Source organism: Neolamprologus brichardi, chromosome 13 (genome assembly GCF_056152115.1).
Source record: "Neolamprologus brichardi isolate AB-2024 chromosome 13, ASM5615211v1, whole genome shotgun sequence".
Classification (NCBI taxonomy): domain Eukaryota; kingdom Metazoa; phylum Chordata; class Actinopteri; order Cichliformes; family Cichlidae; genus Neolamprologus; species Neolamprologus brichardi.
The window spans coordinates 25,605,817-25,633,229 of record NC_142116.1 but is presented as its reverse complement, the minus strand read 5'-3'; the positions used below and the strand labels follow the sequence as shown (position 1 = coordinate 25,633,229).

At 39.4% G+C, this 27,413-nt stretch overlaps 1 protein-coding gene across 1 annotated transcript in view; it reads left to right on the top strand.

Moving 5' to 3' along the window:
• Window positions 1-27,413, top strand: part of gabrzb (gamma-aminobutyric acid type A receptor subunit zeta, b) — a 78,902-nt gene that overhangs the window by 30,056 nt on the left and 21,433 nt on the right. Inside the window, exon 3 of the mRNA XM_087850366.1 lies at window positions 25,708-25,820. Within this exon, the coding sequence (XP_087706492.1) occupies window positions 25,708-25,820 (113 nt within the window). The remainder of the gene's footprint in view (window positions 1-25,707; window positions 25,821-27,413) is intronic.

Below are 27,413 nucleotides of genomic sequence, written 5' to 3'. Positions count from 1 at the left end.
TATTTCAGAAACTGCTGATCTGCTTAGATTTTCCTGCATAACCCTCTCCAGGCTTCATGGACAATGGCTCAAAAGTGAGAAAATATCCAGTGAGCCACAACTTTCTGGGTGAAAATGATGCCACAGATCAGAGAACAATGGTCAGACTGCTTCATGCTAATAGAAAGGCTACAGTTAGAACAGGTTCACTAAAATTGGACATGAGAAGACTGGAAAAAAAACTTTACCTGGTCTGATTTCTGCTGCAACATTGGATGATCAGAATTTAGCATAAAGAACACAAAAGCATGGATCCAAACTGCCCTGAATCAGTGGCTCAGGTTTTTGATGGTTCATTTGTTTTGGCATATTTTGGGTTCCTTTGTACCAACTGAACATATTTGAAACACTGCAGCATACCTGAGTGTTGTTGCTGACTATAACCAATCATTTTTGGCCATCTTGTGATGACTGCTTCTAACGGGATAAAATATTGCATGTGTCTGTAGGGAAAATAACATATTATCTAAAGTTTCTAAAAGTTGAAAAGTTACTACATTTTCCAAGAGTCTATCGCATAAAATGTAAAATTCAGCATCCCATATTTTAGTGCACATTATATCAACCCACCAACTTATGGCTTAAAACCTTTAAGCTACCATTCCAGCTACAAGTTTTTTGTCTATTTCTTCTGAATTCAGATAAGTGATTCAATTTCTAAGCAGGGAATTTAAAGAAGTATCTTTGCCTAAGCGCCTCTAAAGGTCCTCTAGGGTCCATCTCACCGACTTACCGACTACTACAAAGCTGGTGCTACAGATGACATGCTTATTACCATGACAATGTTTTGTAGTCAGATTTGCAGTTATTCGTTTTAATCATCACAGATCTCATTTTTGCCTTCCTTTGAGCACTTAAAATCTTAGCAGTTGGTAAAAGAAGATTTAACAAAGAAGCATATTCCCTGCCTTGAGAGCGATAGTACTCTAGCTGATAGCTTATCCCATCACACAACAGCTCGAAACTGAAGATCACAGAGGTTTTCTTTGGATCTCCCTCACCAACAAAATTTCTCCTCCTTTTTAAAAGCCTTTTGAAAATTGAATGCTTTGGTGGGTGTCTCATACAAAATAGGTTTAGAGGTCTTACTTTCTGATGATCCTAGGATAACATTGAGAAGTAGCAGTGTAATTGAATCATTTGAGGGCTCAGAAGGTTCAAGACGAGGAGCTTCAAAAGATTTTTCTGGGTTTTTACAAGCTGGCAGAAGAACACATTACTCATAAAATATAACAAAATAATCAATTATTCACCAGCAACACTGAAAAATCGAATAAATATTAATGTAAATACTTTAAAAACCTTTCCTTTGGACAGATGAGACTGCAGTGGAGATGTTTGGCCACAATGCATAGCACCACATCTAACCATGTAGAGCATAGCATCACAAACACCTAATACCAATTGTCAAACACGGTGGTGGAAGGGTGATGATTTCGGCTTGTTTTGCAGCAACAGGGCCTGGCCACTTTGCTGAGTCGACCATCAACTCCTCTGTATCTCAAAGTATTTTAGAGTTACGGTAAATGTGAGGCCATCTCTCCAACAGCTTGGAACAAAACTGGGTGATGCAGCAGGACAGTGATCCTAAGCACAGCAGCAAATCTACAACAGAACAGCTTAAAAAGAAAAACGACCCATACGAAGTTCAAACTTCAGTGCACTTGAAATGTTGGGGACCCTAGAAGAGCTGTGCATAACAAATGCCAGCCAATATCAGTGAATGAATCAGTGGGCCAAAATTCCTGTGAGAGACTGATAATCATACAGAAAATAATTACTCTGATCTACTTCAAAGTTATTGTTGATTAAAGTGGGTCTACATGCTACCGGTTGGGATTCACGTGCTGCTTTTGCATTCTGCCTTAGATTTTGTTAAGTAAATAATGACACAGGGCAATATGTCATTAACGACTGTGGGAATTTAAGGGCAGCACAGAAAACACCCAGGAGCTGTCAGCTATAGATAGACTTTACCTTTTTGGTTTTATGCTCCTGAGAAAGCAGTCCAAAATGGACAATACAAAAAAAAAAGATTTGAATGTGTTGTTTAAAAATGAATTATAACGTCAGTCTGCAGCTCCCACTGAATTTTTGCAGTATTAGTGGGGACTTTCTAGTTTTTCAGCATATTCTTATATCCTAATTTCACAAACAATTTCATTACCTGAAATATCTATAACGAACTGTGTAATAACTGCCTAGCACTAATCACCAAACAAACAAAGTTAGCATCGAACTACTGTACATAATAGAGCATTTAGCTGCTTAAGAGCCAGATATTTCCCTTGGGTGTTGGCAGAGGACGATATTAAAGCGAAAACAATCCTTTTGCATTCAACAATGCAAAAGGATTGTTTTAGAAATGTGACCGCAAATGAATGCCACTCTTTGTTATTCACTGTAATTAGTATTATTTAGCTTTGAAACAAATTGCAATTGGTTTATGCTCACAACAAAAATCAATTATAAATAAATCTTAAAATAATTGAGTGAGAGAAATACGGCGGCTATATTTTCTGAACTGCAGAGGGTGAGCTGCCCTTGATGGAAAAGAAACTGCTTCAGCGTGAGGTGGAATAGCTAGCACAGGGTTGAATATTATCCTTTTTTCTGGGTGTTTTAATGAATGATCTGCAGGGTCTTTGAGTGCATTTAGAATCCTTAATATTGTTGCTGCTCTCTAGAAACTAACATAAATGGTGTTGTTCAGTTTTTTTATCAAAATTTGTTGAGCTTCTCCTTTTTTTTTGTTTGTTTGTTTGTTTTTTACCAACGTAGAGATACCATCATGACAGGGTCACTGTGATATTGATTTCTAGGATGCCTTTGCCTCCCCTCTTCCTCTAATGATTGTATCGTTAGTGTTAACATTTAGCATACATATATTGTATGTATGTTTGTAGTGTGGCTCAACAGTGGTGCTATGGCTCTCTGACCCATCCTGCATGAATCCTCAGCAAATCCCATACTAATTCATTTTATGGGTACAGTATGTTGGAAAAAAGTTGGTTCTCAGGCCAGGCAACAGACGTAATCTCTCCTCCCCGATAGGACATGCATGGAGCAACTTTCCCAGGAGGCACCTTGGAGGAATCGTATGTCCAAGCCATCTCTACTGGCCCCTTTCAATGTGGAAGAATAAACTCATTTCTACCGCTTTTACCTGCACTCTCATTATTCAATCATTACCCAGAGTTTATGACGATAGCTGAGGTGGGTACAGACTGATCCGTAAACTGGCAGCTTTGCTTTTATGCTCTGCTCTCTTTTCACCACAGCAAGTTAGTACAGAATCTGCAGCATTGCTGACGCTGAGGCTGACTGAAAGTTTTGCTCCATGGCCTCCCCAAACTCCTCCTACACCCTACTTTTTGCTGCAGCAACTACCAGAGCAACACTCCTGGCCTGGCAGTATCTGGTCATCTCTGGAGTCCTACAGGCTAACCAAGCCCAGTATAACTGTTCAGCACGATGGATCCCTGACTCAAGGATGGAGATGTGGAACATTGTCCATTCGAATTCGATGTCCCCAGCCTCTATTGTATTCTTTCGAAGTTCTGCATGTTCTCACAGACATTCAGTTCAATTCAATTCAATTTTATTTATATAGCGCCAAATCACAACAAAAGTTGCCTCAAGGCGCTTTATATTGCACAGTAGATACAGAGAAAAACCCAACAATCATATGACCCCTATGAGCAAGCACTTTGGCGACAGTGGGAAGGAAAAACTCCCTTTTAACAGGAAGAAACCTCCGGCAGAACCAGGCTCAGGGAGGGGCGGGGCCATCTGCTGCATCCGGTTGGGGTGAGAGAAGGAAAACAGGATAAAGACATGCTGTGGAAGAGAGACAGAGGTTAATAACAAGTATGATTCAATGCAGAGAGGTCTATTAACACATAGTGAGTGAGAAAGGTGACTGGAAAGGAAAAACTCAATGCATCATGGGAATCCCCCGGCAGCCTACATCTATTGCAGCATAACTAAGGGAGGATTCAGGGTCACCTGGTCCAGCCCTAACTATATGCTTTAGGAAAAAGGAAAGTTTGAAGCCTAATCTTAAAAGTAGAGATAGTGTCTGTCTCCTGAATTAAAACTGGAAGCTGGTTCCACAGAAGAGGGGCCTGAAAACTGAAGGCTCTCCCTCCCATTCTACTTTTAAATACACTATGAACAACAAGTAGGCCTGCAGTGCGAGAGCGAAGTGCTCTAATAGGCTGATATGGTACTACAAGGTCATTAAGGTAAGATGGGGCCTGATTATTTAAGACCTTGTATGTGAGGAGCAGGATTTTGAATTCAATTCTGGATTTAACAGGAAGCCAATGAAGGGAAGCCAAAACAGGAGAAATCTGCTCTCTCTTTCTAGTCCCTGTCAGGACTCTTGCTGCAGAATTTTGGATTAGCTGAAGGCTTTTCAGGGAGTTTTTAGGACTTCCTGATAATAATGAATTACAGTAGTCCAGCCTGGAAGTAATGAATGCATGAACTAGTTTGGCCTCTGCCACACTTCCAGTGAGCCCTCACCATATGCTTGGGTGCAAAAAGCCTGTCCAGCATCCCCTGCCATACTTACACAACCCCTATATCGCAGCTTGACTTTTAAGCAGCTTTTAATTTGAGAGTTAGACATTGTGATGGGGGAGATTTAAATAGCTATGTGTGATAGAGCTTCAATTATTTTTCTTTTTGTCTTGATATGAGTAACGTTTTGCACTGAAATACAATCAAAAACTTAATATACTAAATATACTTTTATTTGTGGTTTATTCTTTCATAGTTTTGATGCCCTACACACAAACAGAAACTCCTATTAGAGCATGATGATTGATCTGAACACACATTCTTACATTAGATTAATTATTTGCCCTTTTATGAGACTGGATAGAAATATGAAGTAGACTTCTCTATCCCTAGTTTGTGCATTGTTAAATGTACAGTGATGTTACTGTTTTACTGCAAAACCACTAATAATATCTTATAAATTTGCATGATTCCCCCTGACTTATATAAGATGACACTTTTGGTAGGAATTCATTAGCATGCTTGTTACTCTCTTTCATCTGGTGTTTAAAAGAAAACACAGCTAATTATACTGGTGATAGGATTTTTCAGGATGGTTTAATTTCCTACCTTTTGTCTGTTTCCTTTTTTAAACTCAGTAATGGCGTAACTCTGAAATGTCCAAGAAAAAATTCAGAGAGTAATTAAAGACTACCCGTGGAGGGAGAAAATGTATCTGTGATGAGTTCCCATAATGAAAATCCAACTCGCTGAATGCAGTCTTGGCAGGATGGTGCCTAAAATTTCTGTCAGCAAAACATTTCAGTCCATTTGATCCAATTTAATTTAGCCTCTTAACAGCAGCAAAGATTTCACATCATTACATTTCACATTCTGCTCGCAGTTCAGCCTGTTGGAAGAATGTCATTTGTCTTCATGGCTAGTAGTTTTAAAAACACCTTTATGAAATTGAGTTTAGTTCAATTCAAAGTTAGTTCAGCTGGCTTTTAAAACTCAAAACAGTACATTGTGATGCAAAAAGTACTCACTTGATTTGCACGTACTTTATGTTTCTTGATGTTGTTACCTGCTGATTTCTTAGAGAAACCTATTAATCTTTTTCTCAGTAGGGAAGCTAAAAAATATGTAGAAACATGTGAAACTCTTCCCTTCAACAGATGGTTAATAGATGAAATCAAAAAGACAAGACTGCGTATTTGGTTTTCTAATGTAAGTTCAAAACCAGACTTTAAAGTGCCTTCTCCCATCTAGTTGACATTTCAAACAGTATGTTCACAGAATGCTCTTCCAAATCAGTAAATACAGAAACCAGAAAGACTTGATGCATTATATTTAATTTCGAACCTGCAATCATTTGACTCATCCTCAAGTCATAAGCATACCAAGTAAACACTAATCCTCTGTGTGCATATGCTGCACAATGGCTTCTTCCTGCCTACTATGAAGGGATAATAAAAGCACAGGTAAAGATGTTCCAGGTTTATTTTCTTTCATAGTAAACCTATCAAAACTATGTTCACATACATAAATATTTGCTAAGCTTTTGTGCAGAACTGGAAAGTATTTCCCTTGGTCTTTTTCCTTGCATACGTCAAGCAAGGCACCTGTCATTCAGAAGGTAGAGCAGGTTGTCAACTAACTGGAAGGTTCTTGGTCTGTATTGAGCAAGATGGTGAACCCTGAGTTGCTCTTGATACAGTGTAAGATAGAAAGCACTTAGATATACACAAATGTACTAGTTCATTAACCAAGTTGTGAAAAACAACTCTTGGTTAGAAATCCAGAAATTTATATTCTTATATTCTAACACACTGACAATCCAAGAGGGAAAGAAAATGGTGTCAATCCCACAGTTTCATTGAGCAGACAAAGCACTTCTGTTGAGTCACTATGTTGCTAGTATGGTTCTGACCAATCAGAACATGAACACAGGACCTCTGAAGTTGTCTGTGTAGGTTCTTAGTCATCCAAGTCATGGTAGTCTAAGGAGCTTGGAAAGAAAGCATCAGGACTTCTTTAAGTTTCTTGAAGAAATTTCATCACTCATCTGAGAAGCTTCTTCAATTCTAAAACCAAATGCTGGAGAGTCACTCTAGTTGGTGAGTGGATGTTAAATACCTGAGACTCCACCATTTCCTTTTGTCTTTTATGTTCTTCAAACTGGTCTGCAGTAGGGCTGCCACGATTAGTCGACTGGTCCCAATTACGTCGACTATCGAAATCATCGATGGCTAATTTAATAGTCGACGCATTGTTTAAAGCTTTGTAAGATCCGGAAAGACGCAGGAATAAGTAGGATTTCAAATAGGATTTGAGAGTGTAATAACGGACTGAAACAGAAGATGGCAGCAATGCATCTACAAGGACGCCAGCTGCCGTTAGACGCCAAAGAAGAAGAAGAAGCAGTTTCCGGTATTGTAGCTGTGTCCAAATTCAGGGGCTGCATCTTTCAGAGGCCGCATTTATAGCCTGATTACCTGACAGTGGGACAAAGGTTGTCCCAATTTGAAGACTGCTTCAAATGCATCCTTCATTTCCCAGAATTTGAAGAATTCAAATGGGTCAGGTGTATCCTTCGTGGCCCAACCTGTCCCAAAATTCATAGCGCGGCCCAGTCAATTCCAGTTTCCAACAATCACGGAAGCTACTTAGTTTCAATATTACTCTTATTACTCTTTCTGGGTCACAAAGTAAACTTTTAAGGTATTTTTAGGCAAGAATGTAGCTCTGTAATCTTCAACTATCTGCTTGGTTTATGAAGACATCGCATATTTGCAAAAGTGCTCTGGCGTTTTCGGAGAGATAAATGACCTGTATTTGTATAGCGCTTTACTAGTCCCTAAGGACCCCAAAGCGCGTTACACATCATCCACCCATTCACACACACATTGGTGATGGCAAGCTACATTGTAGCCACAGCCACCCTGGGGCGCACTGACAGAGGTCACTGGCTGCCGGACACTGGCGCCACCGGGCCCTCTGACCACCACCAGTAGGCAGCAGGTGAAGTGTCTTGCCCAAGGACACAACGACTGAGACTTTTCAAGCTGGGGGCTTGAACCGGCAACCTTCTGATTACAAGACAAACTGCCAACTCTTGAGCCACGATCGCCCACATTTTCGGAAAGATGTTTTACCCACCAGCCTGATAGCTAACCGGGAGGTTGAGGCTCACTAGAACCGGCGAGAACAGCGAACTCCCGGCACATACTTTTCAGACCCCTGCTGTCTTTCGATACTCAGGTTAAACATGATATATAATCAGAATCAGAATACTTTATTGATCCCTGGGGGAAATTATGTAAGTCACTTAGATAACTTAAAAATGTTATTGTTTGTCTTTTTTCAGTGTTTTATTTGTTCCTGAGTAATTTGGTTTGGCTGAGATTAAAGTTATACTTTTCACACAGCTGAATAAACGTCAAACAGAAAACAGATTAATGTGTGTGATGGTAGATAATTTACTCCAATGTTGTGTTATACATTAGCAAGCGAGGAGCAGACGGCTGAGTTTATTAAACTCCATCGAGACAGCTGGAGACACAAATCTGAAGGTTAGACTGTCCAGTTTCACAGCCTCGCACTTCCAGCCTTCTCAGTCTTCGAAGGACCCGGCCCACGTAGACCGCTAAGACCTACATAGGCCGAAGGATGCGGCCTATGAATTGGGACATAGTGGAAGACACCTCCAAATGCTTCCTCCTTTTCCCCAGATTTGAAGGATGGGCCGGGTGTATCCTTCCTGGCCCAATCTATCCCAGAATTCATAACAGAAAACTGATTTAACAGAAATTGGAATGTATGTGCTTGGTCTGCAACAACATTTGGGTAGGCGGTAGAGTGATCTATTGAATGCCTGGGCCTAAGGACTTCTTAAAGATAGTGACATTCTCTAGCTTCATCTTAGAAGACAGTGTTAGTGTTATTTAAGTCAGTAGAAATGTTTTTTATAAAAAAAACATTTGCATTAGTATTTGCATCAATCAGTATAAATACCACTATCTTGGATCGCCCCCACTGACATGACCGCTGTGGCTACCACATCCAATTCCACCGGTCAAACCTCCGACGGGCCCACTCCTGCTAAACAGGTGAAAATAGACTTAAGAGCGACAGGACTTGAATGTTGCATATAACTTACATGCATAACATATAAAACAATTTTTAAGAAGAGACTTTTTCATTTGATTCAATTTTATATGATGGATTATGCAGAAAAATAGAATTGGGCTGAAAGGCAGGGGCGATTTTAGCCCATTTTTGGGGGTGCTTAAGCACCCCCAAAATGAATCAAAGCACCCCCAAAGATTCCTTACTTTTTTTGCCTGGCTTAAAACAGGACATATTAGCTGCATTTAACCTTCAGTTACTCTTTATTTAGTTAGGTAGGAGTCAGACCATGTTTCTTTTTAGCTGAAAAACATTACACCAGGTAACCTGCTGTGTTGAAAACGTGTTTTCTGACAATGTTTGCTACCCTACAATCCGTCCTGCTCTGTAGTAAAATCAGCGATCTTTGACCGTCCTGTTGCTCCCATTGAAATGTATACAGCCTGTTTAAAATCTAAAACTTAAAATTGTCCGCAGCCTGCTGTTGTTACCACTGTCCTGTTTGAAATGGATACTAACTAGCTAACTGACTGAATGCCCATTAACCTTATAACTCCTGTTGTGTTTGTGTACAGAGAGACAGCAGGTTCATAATGGATATGAGGAAGTTTTTTCAAAAAAAGGAGCCACGTCAGGTAAAAGTGTAAAATCAAATGACATGTGAATCAGGAATAATATTGGATCAGTGTTTCATTGTTTATATATTTTATTGGTTGTTCATGTGGTTTGGTTATTTTCCTTAGACTGAGAGAGGACTTTTTGTTAGTGATCTTAATATAATTTTTTTCATATTAATGTAATTTTTCATCTAATTGAATACAATCTAATTGTGTATGATTGTCAGTCTGAAGAGGGAGAGAGGAAAGAGGAGAACATGAGGAGAAAGTACAAGGTCAGGAAGAACCAGGTAAGAAAACAGACAGGGAAGAGTGACAAGCACAACAGAAACTGTTAAACTGACAAAGAGAAAAAAACAAATTTTACTCACACAATCTGGAAGTTGTGTCCTCCCTATATTAAATCTTCTATACAAAATCTGCTAAACAAACTGGGTTGAAACATTTTTGACCCTCTTTAACAACATTCCAACATAACATTATCATTGATTGGGGAGATTAAAATTAATGATATATTTTTATGTGGTTCAGCCACAAATCTACTAAAACCTCAGCCAGTAATAGGTAGGCCAACTTTTGGACCGTCCAGTTGTCTGTATGACTGCCGCAGTACGTACATCACATTTGCGCACTATCAGAAAGAGCCACACAGCCCTGGTGGAGTGAGGAGCTGTAAAGAGAAGCAGATACTCTGTTTCTAAAAATGTTTTAAGCTTGTTTGAAAGATTCTGTACTGCAGCTTTAAATGTTTTCCAAAAGCACACACACACTTATCAGTGTTTCTCAAACCTTTTACAGTGTGTACCACCTGATAAAAATGTCAAGCTCTCCTAAGTACCACTATGAAAGTCATAAATCTTACAACACAAAATTAGTATTATTAAATTAGTAAAATTGGTATCTGCAATAAAGATTTTTTCATACATTGTATACATTCTACCACAGGCCAAGTTGCCTCCATTTTTATAGTTTTTATAATATTTTGTAATAATTTATTCTGTTTTGGGAGTGTTTTTTATGTATCTGTATTATATTATACATACACATTAAAAGTGAATCTCTGTCCAAAAAATGCACTGTTTACTTTTTACTCACTGTGAGCATCATTCATTATTCTCCCCAGTAATTAAGGTTAGGATATGTTTTTTTCTATTCCAATCCATTCTTCTTTTGCAGCATTTAAATAACCTTGATCAGATTTGATGGTTTTGTTACAGACTTTTCAAAAAAGTGTTTTGCTTTTCTTTCACAAATGTGGGATTAAATTGTGTTAAAATGTACAAAACAGTGATGTCATGTTTTGTGACGAGGACCCAGGCACAGACAGACTTGATGAATTTAAGAATCTTATGATTTAATAAAGAAATTTGCAGACTTGCACAGAGATGGTAAAATTATGATGACTGATAACGGAGACGAAGACAACAGACGATGAGGACAGGGAGGAACAGGGGTTTAAATGCACCAAAGTGACAGAGAGAACTCGGGACAACATTTAAGGATGCAGGGACTGACAGAGACAGGTTTATCTTGCCTGGCTGGGCAGCTCTCTGGGTGCTCAGCACCCCCAAAGGTCTGATCCTAGAATCGCCCCTGCTGAAAGGTCTATTGCTTTATAACGTATTCAGCTATGGTGTATCGTGTTTTTAAAAAGTAACTAGGGTAATAAAGTAACTAATTAATTTTGAAAATAAGTAATCAGTAAAGTAATGGGATTACATTCTTGGAGAAGTAATCAGTAATTAGTAACTAATTGCTATTTTCAAGTAACTTGACCAAAACTGGTTATTTCGCTATGCAGAAAATGTTTAGGTTGGACGTAGGAACATGAGACTAACAGCAAAGCATCAGCGTTCCCTAAAGCTTGCTAGATTTGAGTCACATCAGGCTGTTTAATTACTCAAAAAAATTCAAACGAAAACTGAAGTCCACTTCGTTCAAATTTTTTAGTTTACTGTTTAAATAGCCATGCAGGTAATTACCCCTTTAGGGAAAAACTTTGCTATCGGTGATAAAATATGGGTGATACATTCCTTCTAGGCAACAGCTTGTACGTTAGAAGTAGGACAAAAATCCACTGATTAAATACTGGATATTTTTTGATAGTGGTGGTGCTGTAAGCAATTAAATTCTGAATTTAAATATGTCAGAGGGCATTCAAAGGTGATATGGAAAAGTCTGACATGACACGTCTATTGTTGAAAATAAGAAAATAAGAAAATAAGAGCTTCTTTATATATATATATTTTTTAAATACTGACTTTGAACATGTTAAAAAATGTTAGGACAGGGCTATGTTTGCCACTGTGTTGCATCAGTATTTCTTTTAACAGCACTCTCAGGAATATAGGAATTGAGGAGACCTTTAGCTGCAGTTTTGAAAGCATCTTTGCTTCAGAATTTTAGCTGTTCAATAGTTCAGGGTCTATCTTGTAATCTCTTGGTTTTATGATGTGCCAATTAGTGATTAATGACAAATTGGATTATACGCTTGCATGTTTAGCACAGGAATGAGTTTGTTGCACTGAAAGCACAAATATTCAAAAATATTTAGCTAATAAATAATTCAATAATTAGCTAAATATTTCGCTTTTTCTCCAGTTGTAATTTTTTTGTGGTGTTCGAGAATCCACAGTCTATGAGAGATAGCTGTCAGATTTTCAGGCTGCAGTGTGAAGCAAATTTCTTCAGGTAAAATTTGAAATATTGACTGGTTAGAACACAGAACAGTTTTTCTACATCCTCTTAATTTAATTTATTTTTCATAACAGCTCAGCTGATCACTGTGCCAGACTATATCAGCTAAGTATCATTTGACAAATCTTATATAGGGTGCTGCAATTTACCCAGCCCACAGCTGCACATCTGCAAGCTGCTTTCCAACCCACCTGCACCCAGACTCCTCTTTTTCCTTTTATTTTTGAGGTAATTACTGCTAAATCTGTTTTCACTAATGCCGGCTTTGTTCTGCCTGAGGTCTTTCTGCTCCGTGCCTTATGCTTTCACATATGTGTGTTGACGTCCCAGAACAGGCAGATGCTGCAAAACATAAATGACAACAGATGGAATTAGTCTTTTGTCGATTATCTTATTTAAATTATATTAGGTACCATAGATAATGCAGTCACCAAATTATTCAAATTAACACGTTAAAATATAAAATAAACAAATAAATTGAATTTCTTTTTTTTATTTTATATTTTGACCTAGTCATTAAATTGTTTAATGAAACAGATTGATAAAGTGATTTACAAGTCATTACATTGTTTTTTGTTGTTTTTTTTGACAACTTATACAGCACCCCAGGTTTTCAAAAACCTGATTAATATAATTGAATGAGCAAAGGAATTATATTTTGGAATTAAAAATGTGCTACACGTTGGATCCAAATGCTAGACACAAAGAAAGGATTGTTAAGAGGGGTTAAAATGGGATTTTTGGGTGGAACGTAGCAGTGCAGCAAAGGGCTGCAAAAAATTACTTAGAGCTCTAGATGTCTGTGATTCATAATCTAACTTAACAGTGAGCCTGGAAACCATGCTCTGCACCAGTGCAGCACCATGCATTACTGTAAACGTAACAACAAATATGCAAAGTAATCATTCTAACTAGACTGTTTTGGAATAGTTTTGGAAAACTATTTCTCTTCTGTCTCTCTTTTTCCATCTATGTGAGTTATTGCACAGTAACATCCAGCTAGCTAGTTGCTGAAGTACCACAACTATATTGATTCTGCATGCATTAACATATGACAGCAATCAAAAGAAAAATAAAAGGATACTTCAAGGGTATAATTGGGATTTTGGGATGACAGCACCTGGAAGCAATACCAAGAAAAATTAACTTGCTTGATTATTTTTTTAATAGCAAGCAGATTTAATTACTTATTAAATAAAGGTGCTGGAAGACAGTTTTGTATTGTTCTGGCACACCCTGGTCTTTAGTCATTGCAATTCATGATTAGGGGAGAGGCTGAAGGCAAAGTTAGGGAATCCAGTGGTAACAGAAATAAGGAGGGTTATAGAGGCTGGAGTTGGTGTGGGTGAGGAGTGAGGTAAAAAAAAACAAAACACTTCAGGCTGTGGAAGCTTAAAGTGGTTTGCAGGTGGGCATGGAAACACCACAGAGGCAGGTGAGGATCCTGGAGCATGAGAGAGAGGTTAGAAATAACTAACACTGGGACTGGAAAATCAATAGAAGCAGTATTTGCCTCGAGTTTGTTACCAATGTGGTTTAAACTAAAATCTGGCAGAGAGTAGATGGAGGATCTGGGCACATATACCCCTCGCAGATGAGTGGGTAAGCTGAGCGGCTCAGTGGGCTGATTGTGGTGTACAAGATGGCTGTGGGATAAGGTCACTTTAATATGATGATGAGCAGATAGCAGAGCTGTGAAGAATATAAAGCCAAAAAACAAACCAAATGTATCATAGAAATGTTGTTTTTTCTTCCAGTAGTTAATACGAAACTTGTAAACTAGATTGTTTTATAGGTTTCCTGTTTTTAAGGTTTGAGGCTACAAAACTATAAGAGTATACATACATAAGGATCAGCACTTAAATAAAGTCACGTGTTTCTGATGTCACATTTTTTTCTGAGATTCATATGACTTCAGTAGGCTTATGAAGACAGTAAGTGTTCTGCATTCGGCACCAGGGAGTTCTTCTATTCTCCCATGTGGAGAGGCTTAGGGAGCTGCCTAGGATAGCATGAAAGACAGAAACAGCTGCTTTTATCCACACAAGGCTGCGACATGAACTCAGGAGGGCTTTTTTTTTCTTCTTCGTGCCTCATTGCCTGCCTCTGCATCTCCAAGTCTGTAGCGGCTGAAGGGTCTGAGGAGGCCCAGAAAGTCCCTGATGAGCGAGGGAATAATCTCTGTATGAAAGCAGCAGCTACTTTCCTCAAATCCCATTTCACAGTGCAAAAAAATGAATATTCTCTGCAAAAGAAGAAAAGACACTTAATGCAGCTCGACAGGCGTAGCATCCAGCGTGAGTCTAACATTTCAAGCACACCTTGAGGATTCGGATAATGCCACATGTTTTACCTGTTTCCCCCAGCAGCGTGTCAGAAGACAATGCATGCCTCTTTTCACTCAGAGCCTACTGTCAGCTCTTTATGTAGAGAATTTGAACCAGTTTTTATGGTTTTCCGATTTAGTCTGGTGCTATGAATTAAGGCGCAAATGCCATTAGCTGTCATTTGAATATGAATATGCTTAATTCTCTGACCCTGAAGGTCAGATGAGGACCTGCTTTTTCTATGTGCCGAAAAATTTGAAGCAATCCATCAGTGGAGATATTCTGCCATGTTTTTTCAAGCTTTTAATCACCAAGTGTGATGAAATGCTTTGTAGTATTGGTTTGATTAATAGTACGAGAAAAGAAACTACGTAGTAACATGACATTGAGTCTGTGGTACTGAATGACAAATGGATAAAGTCGTCCCATGAAAATGTATGAAAGAAATCATTTCAATGGAGCTGCACCCTCGCCTCCTCAAAACCCACTTAGCGCAGCCGATTTGTACATAAATGAGGAATGAAGAATCCAATTGCTCCCTCTGCAAGTACAGAACACACATGTTGTTCTTCTTTGTGAGGCCTGAGCGATGTGGCACACCGATGGCCTTAGGGATTTCGGCAGCAGAAACGATGCCAACTGAGGGAGTCTGGGGAACAAGGAAGGGCATGAATCAATGAAATAAGAGTGAGATGCGTGTTTTTGAGTTGAGCATACTGCGGAGTGGGTGGGAGGATGGGAAAAAAAAAGAATGAGAGGGGGGTCCACAGTGTATGTTACTCAGCTCTCTGCAGGGGTTATGTTCAACTGAAATAATCTGTTGTGAAATGTGCAAGTACTGCCTGGACTGATGCCTTGTGTGCCGCAGAGATGGGGAAGAAGAGAAAGAGGATGGGTGGGGGGAACTGTGGGGAGGCTCACTCATGAAACAGGATCTGAAAAGATGAAATCACCCACAGGGTGGAAGAGGCCCTCGTTCCAAACCACCCTGCTATCCATGCATTACTGAATCCATACCACTGGCACACATTTATAAGAAAATATGTCATGGTGGTGGAGTATTTATTTATTTTTTTGGCAACATTAACAAATCAGGAACCTGCTAAAAATGAATTAACCAGCTATCTTGAGGACATTTTGGGTGGTATAGTATTAACACTAAGCAAGTCCAACGTTTACTGTAACGACTGCAAGTGGATAGGTAGGCGGGGTGGGCGTTCCCTGCAACTGTCGCAGTTTTTCCTGTTTGGCTTCTCTGATTTTTGAAATAGAGTCATTCTCCACTGTCATTTTTAGATGGATTAACAGTTGTAGGAAGGCTTTTATTGCACATGCAGTAATATAATGAGCTGTTTTCAAGTCTAGTAATGTTATCGTCTTTTGGAAAGGGGGTTGGGAGGGGTTACACACAAGGCACAAGATACTGTGAAAAAAGCAGACACCTAAATACAGTACAGACTCTTTCAGTGGACATAAATAGATGCACATAAATTGGGTAATTATTTTTTTTCTCAATTTTGTTATTTTTATCATTTGGATTTCTGGGTTCAGGGCGACATTGATGATGATGAAGTCTCTCTGACAATCCCCTGTTCACTGTCCTTAACATTTCCGCCTCAGATGCTAAATATGACTTTAATACAGTTAAAAGTTAAAGTTACTCCTTTCCCCCCTTGGGAAAATGGATTGCCAATGCCAAGCTGCAGCAATCTGTAAGATACAGTAGTGGCTCTGTCATGATTTAGGGTAACATTTTAGCCAGTGGTGTTGATTATCTTGTTAAAATTGATGGAATTATGAACGCAGAGAAGTAGTGTCACATTTTTAACCATGATACAATACTATCTGGAAAATATGTGGTTGGAGGCAGGTGACGATATTCTGAAACACACTGACAGCACAGTAAAAGCGTACCTGGACAGAAAAACACACACACTATCAGTCATGGATTGGCCTCCCCAGAGCCCGGACCTCAACATTGTTGAGGTAGTGTGGGATCATCTTGACAGAGAGCAGATCAAAAGGAAGCCAATATTCAAAGAAGAGCATTGAATGTCCTTCAAGGAACTTTCAAAACTAAGAACTGAGGGTCTATGAGCTACAGATACAGGGAGGGTGAGGACTGTCAGTGCCACAATCCACGATGGAAACATGGAGCATCAGGAAGAGGCCCTCTGAGATAAGCTGCTCCAACAATGCCTCAGGCAATGAAGATAGATGAGTGATGAGGAGCAGGAGACACTATTATGGACAACCAAGCCGGCATGGGATGTATCATTGACAAATAGAGGAACTGGCTGACACCAAGCAATCCTACTGGTAGGAAAGAACATTTTAAAGGACAGTAAAGAGGCTCTGAACATAACAGTGCAAAAACAGGCCCTATAAGCACCGGATCCATAAAGGCAGAAATCTACCACAGCTAACAGGACCGGAGACAAATTGTAGCTGGATGTAACATGCAAGCTGGGAGCATGAACACTAATTTGTGCCCCATATGAACAACATGTCCCCAAGTTCTGATAGAAGACGCCCCCAAAGGTGGTTGAGAAAAACAGGGCTAAAGGTCCTATGGGTCTGTCTGAGTTTCAGACAGATAAGGAGCTGCTGGCCAACCAACCAGACATAGTGGTTGCAAAGAGCAGAAGACAGTAGTTGTGATAGATGTAATCTATGCAATCTCAGTGGATAGTAACATCAGGAAGAAGGTGCATGAGATAATAGAGAAGTATTAGGGACTGGAGCAGATGTGGAAGGTAAAGTCCAAAGTGGGCTCAGTGGTAGTAGGAGCATTAAGAGCTATAACCCTGAAACTGGAATTGTGACTCCAGCAGACATAAAGCACAACAATCGGAGGTTTCTGCCCAGAAGAAACTCGCTGGCCTCTGGTGATGCACTGACTTGCTTAAGTCATAAAGATACGGTTAGGTCCATAAACATTTGGACAGCGACAGCTTATTTCTAATTTTGTTCTGTACATTACCACAATTAATTTTAAATGACACAACTCACATGTGCATAAAGTGCAGACTTTCAGCTTTAATTCAGGGGGTTGAACAAAAGGATTATACAAAACTAAGGAACTAAAGCATTTTTAAACACAATGCCTTCATTTAAGGGGCTCAGAAGTAAGTGGATAAATTAAATAACGGAAATTAAAATGTTCATTTCTAATACTTGGTTGAAAACCCTTTGCTGGCAATAACAGCCTGTTTTGAACTCGTGGATATCACCAGATGCTGGGTTTCCTCCTTTTTAATGCTCTGCCAGGCCTTTGCTGCTTCTGTCCAAAGTTTAGTCTTCGGCAGCTGAAATGCTCAATTGGGTTAAGATCAGGGGTCTGGCTTGGCCGTTCAAAGATATTCCACTTCTTTAGTTTAGTAAACTCCTGGGCTGCTTTGGCTGTATGTTTTGGGCCATTGTGCATCTGTATTTTGAAACACCACCCAACCAATTTGACTGCGTTTAGCTGGATTTGAGTAGCCAGTATGTCTCTGAACACCTCAGAATTCATTCGGCTCCTTCTGTCCTGTGTCGCATCATTCGGCTAGAAGTTGAGCTTGGTTTCATCTGTCCAAAGAATGTTGTTCAAGAGCTTTGCAGGCTTGTTTTTGATGTTTTTTAGTGAAGTCCAATCTAGCCTTTCTGTTCTTGAGGCTTATGGGTGGCTTGGACCTTGCAGTGAACACTCTGTATTTACTGTCATTACGTCTTCTTGTAGACTTGGATATCGATACGTCCATCCTCCTGGAGAGGGTTGTTTACTTGGTTACATGTTGTAAAGGGGTTTCTCTTCACCATGAAACTGATTCTGTGATTAATCCAACACTGTTTTCTCCCGTGGACGTCCAGGTCTTTGTGCATTGCTGAGTTCACCAGTGCTTTCTTTTTTCTTTGTCAGGATGTACCAAACTGTAGATTCTGCCACTCCTAATATTGTAGCAATTTCTCAAATGCTTTTTCACTGAATAATAATGTCACAATAATATCACTGAATAATCATAAAAAACATTTTAATACTATATAAGCACAGTTTCCAGTTTTTGCATTTTCCCACAGAAATGCCATATGAAAATGTCATGCTCACTTTTTCGTTGCTTTCACTTGATATCTGACCAGCAGTTAGTTTATGGAGGCAACACATTTTGAAAGCAATTTTCTGTTTGGAACTGGATTTTTTTTTGTGGTACATTAGAAGGTCATATTGTGGTTGCAATATGTAGGTTAATTGTGTTCTTCATGGTGTGACTCAGTCAGATTTGTTAATGCTGTGAGAGGGAGATAGGCAGAGAGATGAGGAGGGGAATAAAGAAATACGACTGAGAGAATAAGCAAACCAAAGCTGCTCTCATTACTGAGAACAGCAGCAGATTTTGATCATGACAAAAAAGGATGGGCTGAACATTGCTTCCTCCTCTCGCTTTCCTTTCCACCAACTTCACAGACACAAGACATGATCATTTGTGACTGGCCAATTAGCACATTAGAAGGTGTTGTTTAGATTCACAGTGTCATGTGTCGGTGCTGATAATGTCGTCGCTACGTGTGTCATGACAGATAAGGCCCTCGGAAATCAGCTGCTCACATGCAGTATTGATACTCATGTTGACATCCCTCAGTGAGCAGCTGAAGCGGTAACCTGCTTTTAGATACCACTGTCAGTGTCCATTACTTTGGTGCTTTTGCACTTCACTTTTCCATAAAGCACTTATCCGTCGAACAGTGTTCTTTGAAATTCTCCATTCTTTTCTTGCTCTAACATTTATTCACTATGCTGAGTAATTTAATACCTTTTTATGCTATAAACCTGCCTGCTGATTCAAAACACAGAGCTACAACTAACTTAATAAGAGCAGAAGGAATTTGTATCAACTTTGAAATAGCACATTTCGACTAGTCGGGATTCAGTTTATCATGATATTGATAGGGCCAGATAGCACTTTGAATCTGTGCATATTAGAAACCATGAGGTGTGTGGTGCTTACCCCCGCATATCCTGGACAATACAGAGATGATTACGCCAGGACATTGTAAGCCACTTTTTTTTTCTTCTAATGTAGGACATAGCCAGAAAAAAGTTACATTGGATGCCTAAGCAATGGAGGTGCCTAAGTGGAAGAAGGATACAGGCCACTTGCTAGCTACAGTTTTACTGATAGCAACTGAATTTTGCTATTTTTACAGTGATGCAGCTCAGCTCAACTGGACATCACGTGGCCTTTGAAGTGGAGCAGTAGCAAGGCACCAATCAGTTCACACTGCCTTAGATATTTACCCTCTTACATGCACCTCTACCAGTTAATGTCCTGAAAAGTGGGAAGAGCTGCGATACAACGTGTGTGTGTGTCACGTTTTCCAAAATGGCCAAAGGGGCCACCATAGAAAATGGCTATAGACAGAAAAACAGATCCACACGTGCAGCCACCTCAAATAAAACCTGAATGTGTTTAGCTTGATGGAAGAAGCTCTGCTGGTACGTTCACCGTGACATATTAAGTGTTGGTGCTTCTGGGCTAATGTAGCCCTACTTTTTTTTTTACTTTGTCAGATCACCAAACATAAGCTAATGGATGCACAACACTTATAAGCAAAATATGTTGTTTTAAATTTATATTGCTGTATATACATATATATTAAAGCAAAGCTTAAAATTGGGACTCAGTATGGCAGACCCTCCTCTTCTTAGTTCTGGGTATTCAACATGTCATCCTGTTATTCTTGATAGGCAGCCCGGTCGGCAGGTGTGTTTGGTCTGTCAGCATGCGTTCTGGGAAAATGTGCATTCCACACACTGTGCTTTCATCTTGGGAGAGAGAAACCCTACAGTACATAAAGATGAGCGATGTTTGCTTGTTTGTTGGCGTGCGCACACATGCATCTGTGTGTGTGGTTGGTACTGCAACACAAAGGCTCCTGTTTTTATGATAATGCTGCCTTGTACATAAAAACACAAAGATTATTTGTAACCATTACTGGCCTTGGTCATTCCTGGAGCATTCTAAAGATCTACCTTTGTTTTTTTTCACTGTCAGGGCTCAGTGGATAGCGACTGTTTGGCAGGCTGGAGAGCTCAGGTCTCATCCTCGCCTGCAGATGAAGGTTTTAGACAGCCAAAAGTTAGAGTCTGGGGATTTATAGAGATGGATGGAGTGAAAGAAGCTGAGAGCTCTTAGCACACGTCCTGGTCAAAGAAGCTGCGTTTCATTCTTAGACTGTAAAACCCTGACGAACATCAAAGCTGGATAGCTCTGTCACTATCCGTAAGTGCAGTGCTATGGGACTCAGTATAATATATAATATAAAGGACTAGAAGTCTTATATTTTTTGTGTTTGGTGCATTTTTTAAACAATACAATTTTAAAAGATTTTCTTTAACAAACGTGGTCCATGTCTTCAGTTTTATTTTATATTTTCACAGCTGTCCTCATCTGTGATATACTTTGAAAAAACAACAACCAAAAGAAAAAAGACATGAAAAAGCGCACACAGACACACTTGTGTAGATGCAAAGCCATTTGTAAAGATGACGAGGGACACACTGGGTGATACAGACTGATAATGCTGCATGCCAAAGGCAGAGTGCTGTCTCTGCTGTCAGTGACGTGGCTTTCTCATGCAAGGATGTTTTAAGCTGAAACAACAGGGTACACGTCACAAGAGTGAGACATTATGCAGCATAGCAACAGTGTGCTGGGAGCGAGTTACCTCGCTGTCTAAGCTGATTTGACACAGTCAGGTGAAGCAAGTTCTAAGTTTTCTGGGGAAGACTTTTTCTTGGCTATACAACAGTTGTAGCAAACCATCTTGCTCTTAAGCCATAAGGTGGACTCTAGTAAGAAAAAAAAAATTCTCTCAAAGGGGAAAAGGGTGATGACAAACAGTTTCCTTAGATAAGGATCTGGACACAGAGATAGGACACACAGTCACAAAATAGTAAGTTACTCTATCTTTGTGAGACAGTGATGAGCTGTGCTGTTGGTCCACTACATTGGTCCAGATTAAATTATTCCTACAAACAACGAATGGATTAGACATATGTACGGAGGAGGATTAGGGCTCTGAAAAAAAAAACGTGCCCACGTTTTTTCCCCAGTGGCCCTAATCCTCTTCCGTACATATGATTACACCCTGACTTTTATTTTTATATTTATTTGCAATTTGTGTAGTGGAATTCTTTGAGGGGAAGCAAGGCAAGCACTGATCGTTCCAGTGAAATCTAAAAATAAACATCAATTTAAACACAAGTGAAGCAATCTCTCCTTGTACACATTAATTAGCATTTTGTCCCATAATCTTCTTGCATTGCCTGTTTGAGCCTTCCTTTAAATTACTGCCATCTTGTGGCCATAGCCGGCTTTTGTCTCTGGAAGCAGGCTTGATTCTGCTTGCCACATGTGGCCACCATGTGTAACCACACACTACATGTGTGGTGGCCACATGGTTGCCACCACATGCTATTGTATTTGTACATAGATACGGTCCTGCTAAAAATTTCCTTGCTGTACTTTTTTTCCTCCAAGTAAGGAACTGGATGTATGTTACTCAATGGGCATCTTTTCTGGTCATCAGTGACGATTAGAACAAATAAAAACAAATTAATTGGTTAAAGGTGTCATATTGATATTTCCAATCTGTAAACTGTTTCACGTTGTCAATTCTTGCATTGAATAACTCAAAGTCAACAGGCAGCTATTGGTAACCTTTATTATTTGAAAGGTTAACAGTAGCTCCTTCTTGACTTTGAGTGGCACCATAATATAATGATGTTTTTTTGGTTATGTATGTTAATTATTAAAAAATAAGAATTTTAATAAGGAAGTTTTTTTTGTTAAAGAGGACCTACTGTGCTCATTTTCAATTCTATATTTTTATTCTTCCACTCTACTCTGACTCTTAAGAGATTTGGATGATTTGCAGTTCAAAGTAACCCTTATTTATCTTATACCAGGTCTTGAGGAAGCACTTTAATTCAGCTTCTGTCTGAAACAAGCTATTTTAGCCTCTTTCTCCCTTCCTTAAGTTAATATTCTCCTGATTGGTTGCCCCATGTAAACAGAAGATCTTCCGCGCTCACAGCCAGAGCTGTGTGCCTGAGATAACCACATTAGGGCTATCAGCTCTCAATAATGTCAAAGACAGCCAAGAGGAGAAATAACAGATAGAAATTGAGTGGTTTCGAGCAGTCTGAGCTTTTGCCTCACTGGAATTACTTGTACATAGACTGATTTTTAAAAAATTTATTTTTACCATTTTAGTGGTTTACAGTATATACAACAGGGAAAACACAATTAACCTAAAGCTACCACTTATTACATTTCTCATTCATTCACATAAAATATACCATATTACCTCAGATTCTGTCCTTCACTTAACATCACTTACCAAAGGTAGCCGACCTGTTATAATTTCCTCCCTGTAATTAATTGTACCCTGTTAAAGATACTGGATTATGCTGTTTATACAAACTCAACTTCTTGCATTTCTTATAAATTAAAACCTTCAAGATTTTTTTGTGGATACAAACCCTGCTTAACCTATTAACATAGGTTAATTCAGTTTGCACTACTCGAAGACCAGATTACATCGAATATTTCCTGAAACGTCACCCATCTGTGATAAATGTCAATGTGCAGAAGCTGATCTGCTTCACAGTTTTGTAATGTGTACCAAATTACAAAGTTTTTGGGCTTCAGTTTTTTCTTTTTTTTCCAAACTTTTTGATGTGCGGTTAGACCCTGACCCCATTTTGATTCTTATTGGACTATCGGGACAATCTAAAAAACTTAAGAGCACACAGATTCCCCTCCTGTCCTATGGCCTGATGTGTGCAAAGAGACTGATTCTCCTCCTGTGGAAGGGAAAAGAAGTGCCCTCCTTGAAAGCCTGGATTTCAGTATTGACAGATACTCTTCATCTGGAAAGGATCCGCTACATTATGAATGACAAACTGGAGGACTTCGATCAGATTTGGAGGCCGCTCATTGAGCACCTGGAAATTATGAACAAATGAGAGTAATTATGTGGACTTCACCATTGCTTAAAATAAGCTGATAGCACTCTGGGATAAGGGAAGGGTGTAGGGAGGAGGGTTGTGGGTTTTTTTTGTTTTGTTTTGTTTTGTTTTGTTTTGTTTTGTTTTGTTTTGTTTTGTTTTTTTGTTTGTTTGTTTTGTTGTTGTTGTTTTTTGACCGCCCTTTTTGGTACGTTTTGTTTTTTCCTGTTTTTGTTGTTTGGGTTTGTTTTGTTTTTTGTTGCTGTTGTTGTTGTTCGCTTTGTTTCCCCCCATTTTTTTTTTGATGCCAAAACAGTAAAAAGGAAGCAATGTCAGTCTATGGGACAATTTGTGATTGTTATTTGTGCTTCACAATAAAAATATTTAAAGAGAAACCCTGCTTAATGTGACTTTTAGATGAAACATTGACCACATTTGTTGTGGAAAACAACAAACACGGTAAATGTTTTAAATGGCTGTTTTATTATTTGAACAATTGTTAAAGAGGTGGATTTGAGGCAGAAAAGACAGATAACATTTAATCACATTATTACTTGCACCTGGTTAATGTATGCAAACACATCATTTTAGCAGCAGGGGCTAATAACTTTAGAGACGAGGCACTACTGAACAGCCCTTCAGTTGTGGTTTTATGTAAAAGTCTTAAAAAATATTTAATGGTTTTCCAGAAATTGGATACAGATAATTAAGCCCACAAGAGGATTAATCTCTCCACTGCCTCCATGACTTTTCATCATTATGGTTCAGAGTGTATGGAAGTATTGGATGAATTGCTTAAAGTCTGCATATTCCCCACAGGCTTTCATCTGGCCAAAATACCATTTTCAATTTAGCCTGACTGAATACATGCAAAAATGACACTGACATCAACTGCGGCTGGACTTTCATGTTGAATGCAGATTTGGTGTGCTAGCATGAGCCGTGTTAAATTGCCCTTTGATAACAAGTTAAAACGATAATAAAGGCTTTTAACTCATGGTGCTGTCTCACAGAGATCTCATTCTTTTATCGCATGAAATACAATGATTAAGCCTCCTTACGCCTTACTTACAAGTAAACTAAGCTATAGTAGGTTTCATGTAGCGCTGCACTGCAAACAAGTTACATACATCTTGAGATGTTTTGATGATTTATATTCAAACCCATTCACAAACCTTATCAGAGGAGGACTACAAGGTGGTGTACAGTACACCTGGTGCTGGGAGTGTAGTGTCAAGATGGGCATCTGGTGTGAAATGTTTGTCAAATATCTCTAAGAATGAAATGTCCACACTGGATCAGCGGGAGCTGGGCTACTTTGAAAAGGTTCATGGATGCAGTAAAAGAGGATATGCGGAGCGCTGGCATGACAGAAGAGATGCAAGGGACAGGGCAGATGATCCGCTGTGGCGACCTCTAAAGTGAGAAACCAAAAGAAGAAGAAGATTTAAACAAAGACACCATATAAACTGTGCCCAAAAGGGTTAGATATTGCTGGAAAAGCACACTTTTTTTAGGGGTCTGAATAGTATGGAAGCAGTTTCACTGGAAACATGGATCATTTTGATCCTAGTTCACTAAATTGTTTAGAGTAAGAATACCAAGGTATAAGGATTTATTTACACTGTATTTTTAATACAGTGCCTCGTGAATGTGTTGATAGTGTAAGAAATCGAGCTCATTTTGCTTCACTATTGTATCTCTTCTTGTCACACGTTTGACTACCGCAGCGCACAAGTGACAGAGGGAACTCTGAAATGCTGCCAGGGCATGGAGATGAACGTTTTCTGCCTCTGCACATGGTCTGATCTGTCTTGCTTCAGTCCCTCTTACATCATTGCACGTGCCCTGAGGCTTTCTCTCTACAGAGCAGGCGTTCTGTATTTAGAGCCTGATTTATACACAAACACACATACCACTAGGGGAAGCGCAATGAGTGCCCCCCGCATCCCCCATCCCTGCTGCCACAATTGCTGGCAATATAATCATCTTCCCACACTTCACTGTGCGTTTAAGGATAGCGTTAAAAAAGAAAGGGGAAAAAAACAACAACAACTTATGAAAGCAAATAGTAATTTCAAATTCGTAGGTGGATGGGAAAGCAGATATGGCTGGTTTAACATTTTCTTGACCCATTCAATTTAAAGACTTTTGTTTGTTTATTCATTTCTTGCATTTTTTTTAAAAACTTCCAACTCACCATTTAAATCTTCTTTCTTTTACTCCCACCCCGCATGGCTGGTAAGACTTGCTGTGGAACTCAATCGATACCCTGCAGACTCTGTGAACGCCAAGGAAGAATCCATCTGGTAAATGCACAACGGGAATAGAAACGAAAAATAACTCTTATTTCTGCTTTTTTTCCCCTCTTCCCCCCTCTGTCTGTCTTTGTTCTCAGGTTGTTAGAGAGCTCGTTGCTCAACGCAGAAGTGAAGGAAGGAGAGATTCTGCCTCCTACCATCCAGAGGCTGATGAAAGGATACAACAAGTACCTCAGGCCTTTCTTTGACAGTAAGGGAACTGCAGACATATGCAGCCATGGAAATGACAGAACACCCAGGGGAAATCTGCGTTTGACAGAGAACGAGATGGGTTCATAATGCAATTTTGTGCTTGCGTGTCCCATCTCAGATAATATATGCTGACATACATACATTAAAATTTACGTCAGTTTAATTTAGCTTTGAAATTGGTGTGCTCCATTACTTTCTGCGTACAGGCATGGAGGTTTAACCATGTTATGAAGCCCTGAACGCGCATACACAAGACTTACTTTAACACATGCAATACATGGTCTTATTTAGATTCCAGTTTCCACCAGGTGACCAATTTGTTTGCAATAGAGGAACAAAGTCTGCCACAGTGTGTGCTTTCAGAAGAAGAACAATGTTATGTCATTCCCCGCAAATCCCTCGCTACAGTTATTGTTCTGAGCTCCGGGAATCCATCACAATGTGATTATGGTTTGTTTACTCGCTGTTTGATCTGTAATAACACCTTGGACTTTACCAAGGCGAATGCTATTCAGCGTAATCACCAGTCCTCCCGCCTGGAAGCACAAGCTTGGCACACGGTAATGGTAAAAGCGCTAGCAAAGGGACATATTCACACACCCACACGCGCATATGCCTTTGCATTTCAGGCAGAACGTTCATTAATTTTATTCATTCCTTTACATTTGCATTTTCTTTGCCACAAAAACAGTTAAAATTGGTGAAACTTTGCAAGGATTCAATTCTCATCTGGGCCAGATAACCTCAAGCACAGCCAGCAGGTCTGCACAACGCCGTCTGAGCGCTCATTTTTGGCGTTTGAAGTGGATTGCCTCCTTACTCAAAAACTAATAATCATCATTTCTAGCACATAAACACCCTTAAAGGAATAACTGAGCATTTTGAATAATCACTTTCTTGCCTGGATTTAAAGGAGAGCCACACTCTCTGTTCCTTTAATACTAAACTCCACAAGAAACACTTTTATACAGTAGATTTACATGCATCTCATTGGCACATACAGTATCTGCAGTATGACACCAGACTCATTTATGTGTCTCTGAGGGAAAAAAAATGACTGATAAGTAAAAGGGAAGGAGAATAGAAAGATGAAACACAGGAGAGCAGCAAAGTTACCCTGTCTTTGATGGTGAATCAGGAAGAATTAATTCCCTCAAGGAGGTTCACACTCGACAGACTGCAGCTGGTGGATAGAAGTGGGGGTCTTTAGCATTTTTAAATATGCTGTCCTCCAATAACCTTACATTATATAACACAGTGTTTTATTATGCAACACTATATATATGCCTGTGTCCTCAAAATACCCTTTTATGTCATCACACTCAGACACAATGTAGAAAAAGGTCAGAGAGAGAATTTTTTTAGCCCCACTTTTGCGTTCCACAACAGTTCAACATAAAGCAGAGAGGGTGTGACACGTTACTTATTTTTGAAGGCAGCTCTCAAGCAGTAGCAAGCTGCCGGTTCTGAGCGCAGCTGCTCCCGCCTTGCCTGGCTATGACGGATGAAGCTGTGGTCGATTATTTAGTTATCGTTTCAAGTTCAGCTGCTGTTGTCGTATGATAGCTACTGCTTGAAGTTAGGGTGCTTC